Source organism: Choloepus didactylus, chromosome 2 (genome assembly GCF_015220235.1).
Source record: "Choloepus didactylus isolate mChoDid1 chromosome 2, mChoDid1.pri, whole genome shotgun sequence".
NCBI lineage: Eukaryota > Metazoa > Chordata > Mammalia > Pilosa > Megalonychidae > Choloepus > Choloepus didactylus.
The window spans coordinates 113,667,866-113,683,818 of record NC_051308.1 but is presented as its reverse complement, the minus strand read 5'-3'; the positions used below and the strand labels follow the sequence as shown (position 1 = coordinate 113,683,818).

Sequence of the window (15,953 nt, the reverse complement as noted above, 5' to 3'; positions counted from 1 at the left end):
CCACTTCATACCCACTAGGACAGATATAATTAAGAAGACAGATAATAACAAACATTGGCTGAATATGGAATATATACACTGCTGGTGGGAATGTAAAAAGATGTAGTCAATTTGAAAATGTCTGGCAGTTCCTCAGAAACTTAAAAGTTGATTTTCCATATGAGCTAAATTCCATTTCTAGGTATATACTCAAGAGAACTGAAAATATATGTCCACAGGAAAAGCGTCTACAAGAATGGTCATAGCAGCATTATTCCTAATAGCCAAAAGATGACCTAGAGCAATCCCTAAAGAACCCATGGAATTGTGTTTCATAGAGGATGAGAGGAAAAGTGGAGTGAAAAACAAAACAAAACAAAACAAAACAAGGAACTTAAGCCTCTTATGAAACAAATTTATTCTCTAGCAGGTAGTGGTTCCATAGGCTTTAATGTTCGCAGAAGATCAAGACAATTACTGTAAAACTGTTTCTTTTGAACTGTCATTTCCATAACCATGTGTGTTGTTTCATTTACTATTAATTTTATTTGTACATACTCCATATCCACCAAGCATACATCCCACCTTACCCGTCCTGCCATCCCCAGTAAACTCTAATGGACTTTCTGTCTCTGCAGATTTGCTATTTCTAGACGTATCTTATAAAGTGACTTCATATATTTGTCCTTTGGTATCTCGCATATTTCACTGAGAACAATGTTTTCAAGGTTCTTCAATGTTGCAATATGTCTCAGAACTTTATTCTTTGGTATAGCTGAATAATATTCTGTTGTGTAAATGTACTACATTTTGTTTATTCACTCTTTTGTTGATGTGTGTATTGTTTTATAACATGCCCTAAATAGTTTAAAAAAAAAAGTCTTGAATATTTTCCCATGTCAGAGCATATAAATGAGTATAAAAAATTATTAGAAAAAAATTTAATTTAAAAGAGACTATTAAAGTTTGGCTGTGATCCTGACTGTTATTTTTCTTTGGAAACATAGCAAACATAGCATAATAAATGGCAAATTCAAAGGAGAAAAGTCTTCAGCACCCCTAAATAGGCCATGCACAGCCTCCAGACATTGTCAGGTCAGTTAAGTATTTCTACTCATCAAGACTCAACTCAGCTTACTCCTTCTTGTCCATGAAACCCATGCCTGGACTACTGGCCATGAGATTTTCTTAGGGAACCCTCTCAGCCATACAGAGCCTCAGGTCTCTTCCTCCATCTTTTACCCACTCGTCTCATTCCCAGGAGATCAAAAGGACAGTAACTGATGACATGTGGATTGTCTGTGAGGTTTGGGTTATGTGCAGGGTGAAGGAAGGCTAACAGCAAAAATGATCACTGCAAGCCTGAACATGGTATACAGTAGTTACCGCACTTGTCAGTTGGGATTTAACTTTATATTTACAAATATATATGTGTGTATATATAAGTATATATATATATATATACATATAAACTTTCCCTCTATCTCTCCTGACAGACTGTGAGCTACTCAAGGAAAGAACATTGCCACGTGCATCCAAATATGTCTAATTCCTAGGAAAGCCCACAGGACAGACCAGCATTGAGGAATGTGAGCTGAATGAATGACACGAGGAAGGTGGAATGGTGGGAGCCTGGTCAGCCTGAGTGAGGTGAAGATGGACTGTCATCAGAACTTCCCAGTTCCCCTTGGTCAGACAGCTTGGTGAGTACACAGGAAGATGATGAATGGGTGGTCCTGGGCATGTGCCAGGCTGGCACCCTGCCCCTGGCTGGGAAAGCAGCAGCATACTCGGGCTGTGCATCACCAACCCAGCACAGGATAAAAGGGCTCCTGCCCTGGGCTCCTCATCCACAGCCTCCTGAGGAACAGCCTTCTCCTGCCTCCTCTGCATCTGGTGAGTGTCCATCAGTGTCAGGAAAGGACCACTAAGGTCATAGCAGAGGGAAGGGAAGCAGAGGGTCTGGAAAGGAAACAGCACAAACAGGGCCACAGAAGACAGCAGTGGGGGAAGTGAGGGTGAGGAAACAGGGACTCAGTGACCTGCAAGGGCCACAGGAGCTCGGGGTTCCTTCCAATCCTCCTTCTGTTCATGATCTCACATATGCAAACATTTCCTGTGATATCCTATGGAAATGCTCTCCCCAGATGGGTGTGTCCTTTAAGATAGAAAACTTGAATACCCGATTAGATTGGCAGCATTCTTTCCTGGGTGGAGAGAAAAGTGGTAGGCATTGTGCATGATCAAACTAACTCCAGCTCCGTCTCCCTTTCCCACCTGCAGCTTTTGGTTCAGGAAGTAGCTGATCATAGAAGCAAGGCGCCTAGGAACAATGAGACAGGAGACATTGGACTGCAGGTTCTGAACTCACAAGTTGCTTTTGTTTTATCCAGGGCTGCTCAACTCCTGCCAAGATGTCCTGTCAGCAGAAACAGCAGCAGTGCCAGCACCCTCCCAAGTGCCCCTCACCCAAGTGTCCCCCAAAGAGCCCAGCACAGTGTTTGCCTCCCGTCTCTTCCGGCTGTGGCCACAGCTCCGAGGGCGGCTGCTGCCTGAGCCACCACAGGAGCTGCAGATCACACCGGTGCTGGCGCCAGAGCTCCGAGGCCTGTGACAGTGGCAGTGGACAGTCCGGGGGCTCTGGCTGTGGCCACAGCTCTGGGGGCTGCTGCTGACCAGGACTCCTGATGCAGAAAGAAGCAATTTTAGAGGAAGCAAGGATCCAAAGTTCCAAGGAGAAGCCCCATCTTGATGCATTCTTTCTCAGATACCTTTATCTCCTTTTCATCTGGATTGAAAGTTTGGGGAAGGATTTGGCTCTCTCCAGAAGGCTCTGCCCATGTATTTTCCAGGGGCCCTGCAGGCCTGATAATGTTTATTATCACCTGTGTCTGAATGGGTACAAAAATAAAGCCTCTTCTCAAATGTCTCCTGTGTCTCACTTATCCTTTTACTTGGCTATACTGAAGACTGTTCAGTGGGTCTCACCCTTCCCTCAGCCCTGAGAGCCCAGTAGGCCCTGCACCAGAGGAGAATCCTGGCTTGAAACTGGAAAATTAATGGGTCAGGTTTATCTCCATGCAGAGAAGTCTTGTGGGAGCTTTGAAGGTGGAAGGGTGGAGGAAGGTGAAGGTGTTGGTTTCGGTTGGAACACTGTCAGCAAAAGGCCTGACATTTCATCTAATATGGTGCTCAGTGGTGATATGACATTGGAATGCCCTGTCTCTGTTGGGGAAATGTCAATCAGAATTTGAAAAGCTATTGCATTCTCAAACTAGGAGGCTTGGAAGGAGCACGGTGGTATAGAAAATCTGAAAACAGAGAGTGAGGCCAAAGAATGGCTTGCAGGTAAAGGAAAGAATAAGGAAAGAAGACAAATCCATTACAATTTATAGACTTTGGAGGAGATGTGAGCTGGAAAGATAGTAGATTCTGAAGCAATCTGAATTGAGGGTTTTCCCCAAAGAGAATATGTGGGATGTTCAGCAGATGAGAGGCTCTGAGTTGTGCAAAAACTCAGAAGGAAAAAAAGTGGACATGAGTGATGTCCAAGGAGATACACTTTGGGTAACTATAAACTTCTTTCAAGAGAGTTACTATGGAATGAAACTCATGCGAAAATCTGAGTCTTTTCACAGAGAATTTGCACTATGGCTGCAGGAACAGGTAGCATGAAGTGGTTGCCAATACACCCTCTGAGATGGTTTTAAAACATGCCCCCAATTCTTTGACACTCCTCTCATTGAGAGGTGGGGTCTATGTCCCCACTGCTTGATCTAGGCAGGTTTGTGACTGCTTTCACCAAAGAATATGGCAGAAGTGATGATACGTGACTTCTGAGGTTATGTTGCAAAAGGTCATAGAGTTTCTACCTGGTCCTCTGGGTGCTCTCTCTGCGGGAAAACAGGCACCTTGCAAGAAGTCTAACTACCTTCAGATCATCATGCTGGAGAGGCCAAGTGTAGCTGCTCTAGTTAACTGCCAGTATTTGAGTGAGCTTTCTTGGCTGTTCAGCCCAGTCAAGCCCTCAGGTAACTGTAGCTCTGGTCAACATCTGACTGCAAGTGCATGAAAGACCCCAAGTGAGAACCACCCAGCTGAGCCCTTCTGAAATTCCTGAACAATGGAATTATGAGAAAACTAAAACAGTGGTTGTTTCACAGCTCTAAGTCCCAGAGTGATTTTTTATGCAGCAATAATAACCAGAACACCTACTAATTTTCTCCCATTCATAACTTATCTTCTTCTGAAGTTATTGGTTTTACCGAAGGAGACAAGGGTCACTACATGCCCATCTTAAACCCCAGAAAATCAACAATTTTCATGCCTCAAAGTTTTGCCCTGGATGGGTTTATCCCATCTGCACTGTTACCCACCATAAACCAAGGAATGAGAATCCAACTGAATACAGGGTATGCTGGTTTGCATATATTATGTCCCCCAGCAAAGCCATATTCTTTAATGCAGACTGATTAATGGATTGATTAGGGTGGACTTCTGATTGAATTATTTTTATGGGAATGTGGACCCTGCCCATTCAGGGTGGTCTTAATTAGATTACTGGAGTCCTTTAACGAGAGCTCACACAAAGAGCAGAGAGGATAAAATGCCCCAAGAGAAGATGAGAGAGATATTTTGGAGATAGCCAAATGATAGTTGATGCTTGAAGACAGTTGGAGATGCAAACAGAAGGATGTTTGGAGATGCTAAGCTAAGAGATGAAGCCCAGAGTTGGCTCTGGAGAAGCTAAGAGAGGCCCCAGATTCTTAGAGAGAAACATCTTGGGAGAACAAGCAAGAGTGCACAGCTGCTGAGAGAGAGAAGCTAAGACACTTAGATGCACAGGAGCTGAAGCAGCTAAGAGGGACAAGCCCAGAGACATTTTGGAGAAAGCCATTTTGAAACACAACCAATAGCAAAGGATCAGCAGATGGCAGTCACATGCCTTCCCAGCTGAAAAAGGTGTTCTGGATACCATCAGCCGTTCTTCAGTGAACGTATCCTCTTCTTGATGCCTTAGTTTGGTCACTTTTATGGCCACAGAACTCTAAATTTGTAACCTAATAAATCTCTTTTATAAAAGCCAATCTATTTGCATAATGCAGGCATTAGCAAACCAGAACACAGAGCAAGCAAGCAAATGGTCTCTGCCTCAACAGTGCTCACTAAATGTGCTCCAAGTGAGGAGGAACCTTTTCTTGTTCCCAGTGTATCTCCAGTGCCTTAAATGACACCTAATACTCAGGATTTTCTCAATATTTTTTTATGGGATGAATGACTGAAAAAATGAATTAATTCATCCCAGACTAGCTTGAAGTGTGCCTAACCAGGACCTAGAGAATCCCAGTGAGCAGAGAACCTCACTGGGACTCCACCTTCAGCAAAGCCAATAACTGCAACATAACCTCCAAAATCACATATCTTCACTTCTGCCATATTCTATTGGTAAAAGAAGCCACAAACCTGCCTAGATCAAGCAGTGGGGACAAAAACTTCAACTCTCAATGAGAGGCATGCCAAAGAATTTGGGGGCACGTTTTAAAATCATCTCAGTGGGGTATTGGCTGCTGTCCCCTTCATGCTACCTCTTCCTGAGGCCCTGTGTAAATTCATGTTTTGAAAAGACTCACATTTTGGCCATGACCATAATATATTCAAGCTTTGAAAAGGAGATGGCTGCTCCTATAGACTTCATGGAACTAGAATGTCCAGAATCATTATTGCAGTAATAATGACTTGTTAAAAGCTATCACAGTGATTTACATATCTCACAATAAGTTATCTTGTTCTATTAAATTAAAATAAAATGCAACTGGAAAATATTACAATGATGTCATTTTGATTCCCATTAATACTCATTCAAATCTGAACTCCTCCTATACCCTAAAGCTCTTTAGCCAACATGAAGTGAACATCCCTGTCTCTGAAACATTCTTATAACTCTTTGATCAAAAGCCCAGTCAAATACACACTGGAACAATGTCCTTGGATTTGCAAGTCTTGTCACTTCAGCAGATGTAGACTTCTTATCTCTGGCCCTGCTTTTGATTCTGACATTTCTAGTTCATTTTGCCTTTATCATTTTTTCATTTTTGTTTTCTCTTAGGCACCTCCAGCTTGACTTCACTCTTTAAAAGAGAAGGGGAGGACTTGGGCAAGATGGCGGCATAGAGAGGAGTGGAAGCTAAGTAGTCCCCCTGGAACAACTACAAAAAACCAGAAACAACTAGTAAATAATCCAGAATAACTGCAGGGGGACAAACGAGACCATCCACTCATCATACACCAACCTGAATTGGGAGGAATGCCTGAGAACACAGCATAAAATCTGTAAGTAAAACCTGCGGATCCAAGTCGTGAGACCCCCTCCCCCATTGCCCAAGCTGCAAAGCCTCGTGGTGCGAGAGAGAAGCTCTCTCCCAGCAAGCGAATATAGCTCAGCTGAGCTCCAACTGGAGTTTTAAGTAGCGAGTGTGAACTGCTCACTACAGGTACACATCCCCCCAAAACAGACAAAGGCTTTGGATGATGACTGACCTGGGAGAGCCGGAGGGTTGCCTTGGACTGGGTCTGAAGGGGACTATCTGTTTCTTTTTCAGCTCAGTGGAGAAAGCCCCAGTCATTTTCAGTTTCCAGGGCTGTGACTTGGGGAAGGGTGGAGACAGCACAAGCAGAGAGAGAGACCATTGAAATGCTAATGACCTCCACCTGGGGGGTCTGTCTTCTCTAGGAGGAAAGGGGTGGGGCCCTTTCCATTCAGAACCAGACCCCAGAGCCTGGGGGAACACAGCCATACCTCCTCACACCAGTCAAGAATTATAGGCTAACAGGCATCACCTGCTGGGAAGAAAAGCACAGTGACCTGAGGCATCAAAGGGTGGAGCAATTTTCTAAGACATACCCACAGGGAAACCAGATACTGAATATTTCTTCCCTCTGGGACCTGAGCCTGTTCCGGTCTGGGAAAACCTGATTTGGATAACCAAGGAAACCATGCCTAGACAACAGAAAATTACAACCTACACTAAGAAAAACAAAGTTATGGCCCAGTCAAAGGAACAAACGTACACTTCAACTGAGATACAGGAATTTAAACAACTAATGCGAAATCAATTCAAAAAGTTTAGAGAAGATATTGCAAAAGAGACAGAGGCTGTAAAGGAAGCACTGGGCATGTATATGGCAGAAATCAAAAGTTCAAAACAACAACCAGTAGAATATATGGAAATGAAAGGCACAACACAAGAGATGAAAGACACAGTGGAAACATACAACAGCAGATCTCAAGAGGCAGAAGAAAACACTCAGGAACTGGGGAACAAAACACCTGAAAGCCTACACGAAAAGGAGCAGATGGAGAAAAGAATGAAAAAATATGAGCAACATCTCCGGGAACTCAAGGATGAAACAAAGTACAATAATGTATGTATCATTGGTGTCCCAGAAGGAGAAGAGAAGGGAAAAGGGGCAAAAGCAATAATAGAGGAAATAATTAATGAAAATTTCCCATTTTTTACAAAAGACATAAAATTACAGATCCAAGAAGCACAGCATACTCCAATCAGAAGAAATATGAATAGGCCTACACCAAGACACTTAATAATCAGATTATCAAATGTCAAAGACAAAGAGAGAATCCTGAAAGCAGCAAGAGAAAAGCGATCCATTACATACAAAGGAAGCTTAATAAGACTATGTGCGGATCTCTCAGCAGAAACCATGGAGGCAAGAAGGAAGTGGTGTGATATATTTAAGATACTGAAAGAGAAAAACTGCCAACCAAGAATCCTATATGCAGCAAAGCTGTCCTTCAAATATGAGGGAGAGCTCAAAATATTTTCTGACAAACAGACAATGAGAGACTTTGTGAACAAGACACCTGTCCTACAGGAAATACTAAAGGAAACTACAGGGTGATAGAATACAGGAGTGCATGGTTTGGAACACAATATTGGGAGATGGTAGCACAACAATGTAAGTACACTGAACAAAGGTAACTATGAATACGGTTGAGAGAGGAAGGTGGGGAGCATGTGAGACACCACAAGAAAGGAGGAAAGATAACGACTGGGACTGTGTAACTTGGTGAAATCTAGAGTATTCAACAATTGCGATAAAATGTACAAATATGTCCTTTTACGAGGGAGAACAAGCAAATGTCAACCTTGCAAGGTGTTAAAAATGGGGAGGCATTGGGGGAGGGATGCAATCAGCATAAACTAGAGACTGTAACTAATAGAATCATTGTACTATGCTTCCTTTAATGTAACAACGGTGATATACCAAGGTGAATGCAGATAAGAGGGGGGGATAGGGGAGGCATGTTAGACACTTAACATTGGTGGTATTGTCTGATTCTTTATTCTACTTTGATTTAAGGTTATTTTTCCTTTTGCTGCTTCCTAGCTGTCATTTTTTTTCCTCTTTCTTTTGCCTCTCTACCTTCTTTGACTCTCCCTCCTGCCTTGTGGAAGAAATGTAGATGCCCTTATATAGATAGTGGTGAAGGTGGTGAACACATAAATGTGTGACCATGCAGAAAACCATCGATTATTTACTTGGGATGGAATGTATGGTGAGTGAACAAAACCATATTAAAAAAAATGGGTTGGTGACAAAACCTCGAGGGCAATATACTGAGAGAAATAAGCCAGACACATTAGGACAATTGTTGCAGGGTCTCACTGATAGGAACTAATTACAATATGTAAACTCATAGACATGAAATATAAGGTACCAAGATATAGGATGAGGCTTAAGAATGGGGAGTGGTTGCTTAGTATGAGTAGAATGTTCAATCAGGATAAACTTAAATGTTTGGAAATGAACAGGGGTGTTGGTAGCAAGATGTGAGAATAACTAACAGTGCCGAATGGTGTGTGAATGAGGTGGAAAGGGGAAACTCAGAGTCATATATGTCACCAGAAGGAAAGTTGGAGGTCAAAAGATGGGAATGTATAAAACTGAATCCTATGGTGGGCAATGTCCATGATCAACTGTACAAATCCTAGAAATCACTTCCATGAACCAGAACAAATGTATGACAATACAATTAGAAGTTAATAATAGAGGGGCATATAGGGAAGAACTATATACCTATTACAAACTATATACTACAGTTAGTAGTATTTCAACATTTTTTCATAAACAGTAACAAATGTACTATATCAATACTATGAGTCAACAATTGAGGGGGGTTGGTTAGGGATAGGGGAGGATTAGAGTTTCCTTTTCTTTTTTTCTTTTTTCATCTTTCACTTTATTTCTTGTCTGGAGTAATGAAAAGTTTCTAAAAATTGAACAAAAATTAAGTGTGATGGATGCACAGCTATATGAGGGTACCCAGGGGCAAGTGACTGTACACTTTGGATCTTTGGATAATTGTATGGTATCTGAACAATCTTAGTAAAAATGAAAAAAAAAAAAAAAAAAAGAGGAGGGGAATCCCAGGAATGTCTGACTCCAGTGTCCATGTTCTTAGCCAGCACACTATTCTGATTCCCGTTATCTTAGATTCCTTCCCTTTCCGATCCATTTTCCCTCAGATGGCAATTTTATTCCTACTTTTGCAGGGACCCTCCTGTGTCTCATGAGTTCCTACCTGACACCTGGCTCCTGCCTGACACCCAAAAGCCAATTTACAGGCCAAAGACCTCACCCACTACCCAATGTGATGTCAGTGGCAGCATCTTGACATGTCCCTCCTTTCACGACAGCAGGGAACTGGTACCCAAAGGTCATGTAAGCCTCTCAGGGATGAGAACCATGTCTCATATATTTCTGAATCCTCTGTGTTCAACATATATCTGAAAGGTACACTTAGTCATGTTGTCTGCATGAATATAATAATTATAAACAACTGATCTTCAAAAGTCCTGAGAGTGAGGGCCAGAAATGTGGGCAATTTATGGACTTCCTGGCTCCCTTCTATCAGAAAAAAAATCTCTGGGCATCTACCAAGGGATGAGGAAGTCCTGGGTCTGGAGAGTTTGAATAGCTATTACTTGGATTATAACCCATCACCACACTACTATCCAAGTCCCATCTCTTTTTTCCTGACTATTAACCAAAATAGAGAGTAAGAGAATTTTGGCTTTTATCAGCAATCAACCTGAGCCGGGTCACATCTGTCAAGGCCCCTTCTGTCTCACTGCTGTCCTCAGGTTACCTAAACTGTGGACTCTGAGCCATAGGCTCAAGGTCTGTGAAAAGATGGTGAGAGGCAAGAGGATGTTTGAGTGTGTGTGTGTTTTAAGTTATGGATGATTTACCTTTTTGTTTCCTCCCTGATCACTGAGCTGAGATTCCTTCGAGGAAAACCAACAGCAGTGTCAGACTCTTTCCACCAAATGCCTAACCTGCAAGTATTATTTAAGTTCTTGGCCTCCAGTCTCTTTCTGTCCAGTTTGATTTCTGGGAGCAGCTGCTGCCTGAGCCACCATAGGCCCACAGATCCTCTTGACACCACCAGAGCTTTCTGGAGGCCTCAGTTGACATGGGGGCTCTGGGGGCTGCTCGTGACCTAGGCTGTGAGGCCCACAGAGCATTTGGAGGAGCCACAGGACCAAGGACCTGCCCCAGCCTCGTGCTTCTCCTCTTTTCCTTCCTGTTTTCCAGAGTGCAATGTTTGGAGGTTATTTTTTTTTTTTTTTAACAACTAATATCCCTGTCTCTGATCCTGTGAAATTATAAAGATTCTCCACTTAAGCACTCTCTGACTGTGGGTTGCATTTGTACCATGCCAATTCTCATCCCCACCAGACAGCCCAGGGTTTTTCCATTTTCTTTGCTTCTCAGAGCACAGCCCTGCCCTGCATGTGATACATAAATCTGCACAGGTCCAGGGGAGGGAGAGGAATTAGGTCTCTCTTCACTCAAAGGGAGCCTCCAGAAACTGAGTGGGGTTTAATGTCAGGAATTGTCAGGGAAAGGCCTCATGTGTTTTGACCCTGGTTGGTCAGGATTCTACAGTCACAGGGCATCTTTGCTACCCTACGTGTGATACATACTGTGCACCCTTCCCCCAAAACTTCCTTGTTCTCTCAGGTTTTCCAATATTTGCAAAGCTCTTGTGAGTGAGCTATGTTTCGGCATCTCCACATACTTCCTAAGAATTGCTCACCTTTCTGGGGGAACCAAAAGGCACAGTTTTACAAATTGCATGCATCTCTTTCTTGTCATGTGAGACCCACAAGAAGGCCAATATTTTGAGGTATAAGATGAGATAATACCAAATTTCAATGCTTTAAAATGCACCTCCTATCCTAACTTTCATAAACCTCCCTTCAAAGTATCACCCAGACATTTTCTGAGAGTCTCCAAAGCTACATGTGAACATAACCAGCCCATCAAGTTCTCATCACCAGGCTTGCACAGCTCTCCAGCAATCTCTTCCTTTTCTAACTTATGTCCTCAATGTCCAGGGTTGGACACTGAGAGTAGCTGAGGGAAGTCCCTTGGAGAAGCCCATATCTGTTGTGGGTTGTACCTCCTGGGGCTTCCAAGTGCCCACTCTCAGGAGTCAGAAAGGAGTCAGAATTGCTTTCTCCCTATACTGTTTTATCCTTGGGGCCCAAAGCATCTCTGTATTTGCCCCATCTCTTGTGAACTGTTTTGTCAATTCCAGGCTCTTTTCCATAACCCTACTGACTATCTTGAAGCATCTCTATTGGTTTCAGGCTCTTACTGCTCCTATCATGGGGATCAAGGACAGACCAAGGGGCAAGATGGGCATAAGAATGACCCAATCCTTCTGATTTCCCTCTTTCCCCCGAGCTTCTTTTGTAAGAAGGAAATTCTCCTACAGAATTTCCATAACTGACTATCCTGGAACCAGCTTCAGTAGTGTGCTTCATTCAGGAAAAAACACAATCTACCCCCAGAATTCTTGAGGATTAATGTCATTACTTGTCAGAGGTATCTATGAAGGGGCAGCACAATGTTTCCCTTGCAGTATGTCCTCTTTAGCTACTCTAGCCCCCAAATGGTATATTTCTCTTTCCCCGTTTCCACTCTCAACAGATCACCATTTTTCTTCCTCTCCTGTTAGCTTCTCAAATCTACCCTGCATCTTTCTCCAAGACTACGCTCTTTAGAAGGTGTCATTTGGTGAACTTCCCAACCTGTTCTCTCCCCACTACTCCAATTTCAATTTCTTCACTTTTATGCAATCTCTTCTCTTTCTCATTTCTTCATTTTATGACTGTCTTAATATTCTCCTTCTCCATCTTTTTATTTTTTTCCATTTTGTTATTCTTTGCCCATTTTCCAATTATCTGCTCTTCTCATTGCTGCAGTTTATTTGGGAAACCCCTAACAACTCTTCATATTCTTATGGTAACCCAGTGAACCAACACTGGAGATTCCAACCTCAGATCATATCTCACTCATTTCATACAGGGAAGGTCAGGACTTTCATTAATTTGTCCCCACCTAGGTCTCTTCTCAATGCCCACCCTGATGCATAAGCCCCCCAAAGGCCTCCTGTGAGCTGAGGGGACTGTGACTTGCAAAATTTCTGTTTCTGAGACAGGATTTTGCACCTGCCGTTGGTCAGTATTGCTCTGAGCAGCCTGGGTGAGTAAAGAAATGGACATGCTAGACAAAGGTGGTAATAAGAAAAAAAACCTTTAGTTTTTCACAGAGACACAAAGGAGAGGGGGGAAGAACGGGGCTTCTGGGGGGCAGCATGATAAACCCTCTGGGAAAGTGCTCAGAACTCTCCAAGGAACATCTCAGCAGGAAAGAAGGGACAGGAACAAGATGCACTAGGCTGGGACTACTTCTAGGCACTTTGCAGCTTTACTTTTTCTATTTTTGCTCAATCTCATGGTCCAGCTCAACAGCAGCCCCCAGAACTGTGACCACAGCCAGAGCCCCCGGACTGTCCACTGCCACTGTCACAGCCTTCGGAGCTCTGGTGCCGGCACCGGTGGGATCTGTGGTGCCTGTGGTGGCTCAGGCAGCAGCCGCCCTCAGAGCTGTGGCCACAGCTGGAAGAGATGGGAGGCAAACACTGTGCTGGGCTCTTTAGGGGGCACTTGGGTGAGGGGGCTGGCACTGCTGCTGGTTTTGCTGGCAGGACATCTCGGCAGGAGGGCAGTAAGCCTGGACAAAATAAAAACAAAACAAAATACATGCCAATGCAGAAGCTTCATGCCAATATTTCCTCATTCACTGGTTTCATTTTAGATGCCCTGCTCCTACGACCTGTTGCTTCTTCAGTCAAGATCTGGAAAATGATTTGGAGTTAACTTGATAACTTCCCTTTCCTCCTCTTCTCTTTCCTCTCAGGGAAGAAGGATGCCAGGATTCTATTTGAACCTCCAGAGTCACTGCACACAATCCTAGAGGGGACCTGTCACAAAGACCCAACGTGAACAGCGCCCCGTATCATTATTCAGTGTATAAAACACACAGCTGTTGCCGAGACCCTCTAGGGCTTTTCCTCAATCTGGACACCTGAAAGGGGGATAAAGCACAATGGAGGCAGAGAGGAGGAAATGAAAGCATCTCTGGGAACATGCACATGAAGAGGAAGGGAGGGAGCCTGAGGTCTGCTGCTTCTCAGAAACCCTAACATGGCTCGTGGACTCTTCTTCCTCATCATCCCACCACTGCTTTGTCCCCTCCCCACAGTCCTGCCTGCTGGCATTGGCCTCCTCCTTCCGCCTACATCCAGTCTTCTTGGATGCATCTGCTCTACCCTTTGAGCCAGACACTCACCTGGTTCTGTGGAGGTAGACGGCTCTTCCTGAGGTGATTGTGGATGTGGACAGAGGAGCCCAGGACCTCAGCCCGCTTATCCTGAGTTGTGTTTTGTGATGCACAGCCCAAGCATGCTTCCTCTTTCCCAACACAGGGTGTGGGTGACAGCACCACACACTCCTGGGACCAGGCTTCCAGCATTTTTTAGGCACGTATTTTGAGGAATGACAAAAGGGAAGCAGGAAACCTCAATGACTGTCCAGTTACTGGAGTAGCCATTCCACTTTCACTTATCCATTGAACTCACATGCCCTGAACTCAGGCTATGCCCTCTGCAGCCACCTGTAATATAGAGATGAATAGAGCACACTTTTGCCCTTGAGTAGTTCATAGACCCTCAGAGAGACAGATGGATAACACAACAATTAAGTATGATCCCATGTGCTAAACAATGCAACACAAGTGTGTACAAAGGCATCAGACCTGGGCTCACTCCTTTGAGTATCAATCTCCCTCATGGGGAAGATGTACTCAGCCCCTGGTTTAGGAATATTTACTGAGTTAGGTTCCTGGACCATGGGAATGAGAGGTATGTGGGTAAGGATTGGAAGAGTGGAGCTGGGACCACACCTCGAGAGGTAGAGAGTCCTTATTATAACTTCTTGGCTTCTGGGAGGCAGCATGGGGTTGCTGGGTGGGAGAGGAGGAGAGCAGGAGTTAGATCTAGGTGAAGGGACAGACGCTGTAAAAACGTGATCTTCATCTGTGGGGATAATTGAAATCACAATTAATGGAAAACAAAAGCCCTCTGTTTGTGGCTGTCTGTGGGATATGTGAGATTGAAACTAATTCTTTATTTCATATTGATAGTTGATGAAGATACTGTTGAACTTTTTGATAATGATGAAGTTGATGGTATCATATACATTTCATTTATTGAATAACCATGATATATATATATACACACACACACACACACACACACACACACACACATATATGGTGAATTTGTATAAACTGAATATTCCTTTGAATTTAATTATAATATTAAAGCCAAATCCATCATAGAATTCTTATCCCATGAAAATAATATTAATATAAATAAATATTAAAAGATGTTATAGCCTCTGAAGAAAGGCTACTGTCATGTGTTGATTAAAATGTTTTATTATACAATATATTCCCAAAGAAAATACTCACAAGTGAGATAGTATTACTTTTCTAATAATCATGAATTTAAAATATATTGTAACTTTAAATAAAACATTATTTTGATCAGGCTATCTGAAAGCCTGTAGGATCAGATACTTATTCTATGGCACAAAATGCATTGTAAGAGGCTATCAGTTCTTCCTTCTTCCTTCTTCCTTCTTCCCCACTGCCTGTCACCCTACTTTGAACCATTGTGATACCCTGAGTTCTTTTAAGAATCCTGTGGAATTATGAATGGGTGAATGGGCATTCTGGATGGAGAGCAGGTGAAAGGCTGAAGCAGGCAAACATGGCCTCAGGAACATGTTCCCATCTCCAGAATGAGGTCTCAAGGCTCTATATTCTGACAGTGTCAGAGCTAAACTGTAAGTGATATTGCACTTATAATATCAAGTACCCCGGTCACCTCCTCTCCCCCCACAGGCATACTGTAATAAAAGGAGACAATTACAATGGATGAAAATGGACACTTGTGAAATGCCAGACTTGATGATGTGACTGGGAACAGATGAGAGTAGAAGAAAGCACATCTCTAATCACGCCAACTTTGCAGGTGGGACAAGGTGTGAGAGACTGCAGATGGAGGGGTCAGCCTGAGGAAAGGGATATTCAGGGAACCCTGGACCTCTTGCAAGTTCAACCCTGGCCTCTTGCCTATATCCCTGGAAGAAGCCTCTGTCTTCTCTCTCACAAGCCTGGGATTTGGCCTGAGCCGTCACCTGCCCTCTAGGATCTAGGAGTGAAATAGAGAGACACAGCCTCTTGCACTCAGGGACCTTAGAAACTAGAAAATAGGACTAACATAAAACACAGCAGTGATGAATATTCCCAAAGAAAAAAATTCCTTTCCTTTGTGGTAGAGTAGGGTAGGAGAAGGGGGGAGAGAATGTCTGGAATTAATATCTAGCTATAGGAGCAGATATTTTCTTTTTTGCCACCTCTAGTTTTTAGGAACACGCATAGATAACATTTTCAGCCCAAACTTAGGCAATATTGGGTCTTTGCTGGGCAAGAATCAGGGCATGACACAAATCACACATACGCAGGAGCCAAAG

General features: G+C 43.3%; 1 protein-coding gene and 1 pseudogene across 1 annotated transcript; one reads left to right on the top strand and one right to left on the bottom strand.

Moving 5' to 3' along the window:
* The first annotated feature begins 2,393 nt into the window (after positions 1 to 2,393).
* Positions 2,394 to 2,654, top strand: LOC119517592 (late cornified envelope protein 3C-like). The gene has a single exon (XM_037814439.1). It carries the CDS (start codon positions 2,394 to 2,396, stop codon positions 2,652 to 2,654), a length of 261 nt encoding a protein of 86 aa, XP_037670367.1.
* A 10,163-nt stretch (positions 2,655 to 12,817) lies between these two features.
* Positions 12,818 to 13,065, bottom strand: LOC119517583 (annotated as a pseudogene).
* Between the last annotated feature and the right edge of the window lie 2,888 nt (positions 13,066 to 15,953).

What these genes read in the sequence shown, in the direction of transcription:
- LOC119517592 (XM_037814439.1), top strand. Translation starts at nt 2,394, where the DNA reads ATGTCCTGTCAGCAGAAACAGCAGCAGTGCCAGCACCCTCCCAAGTGC.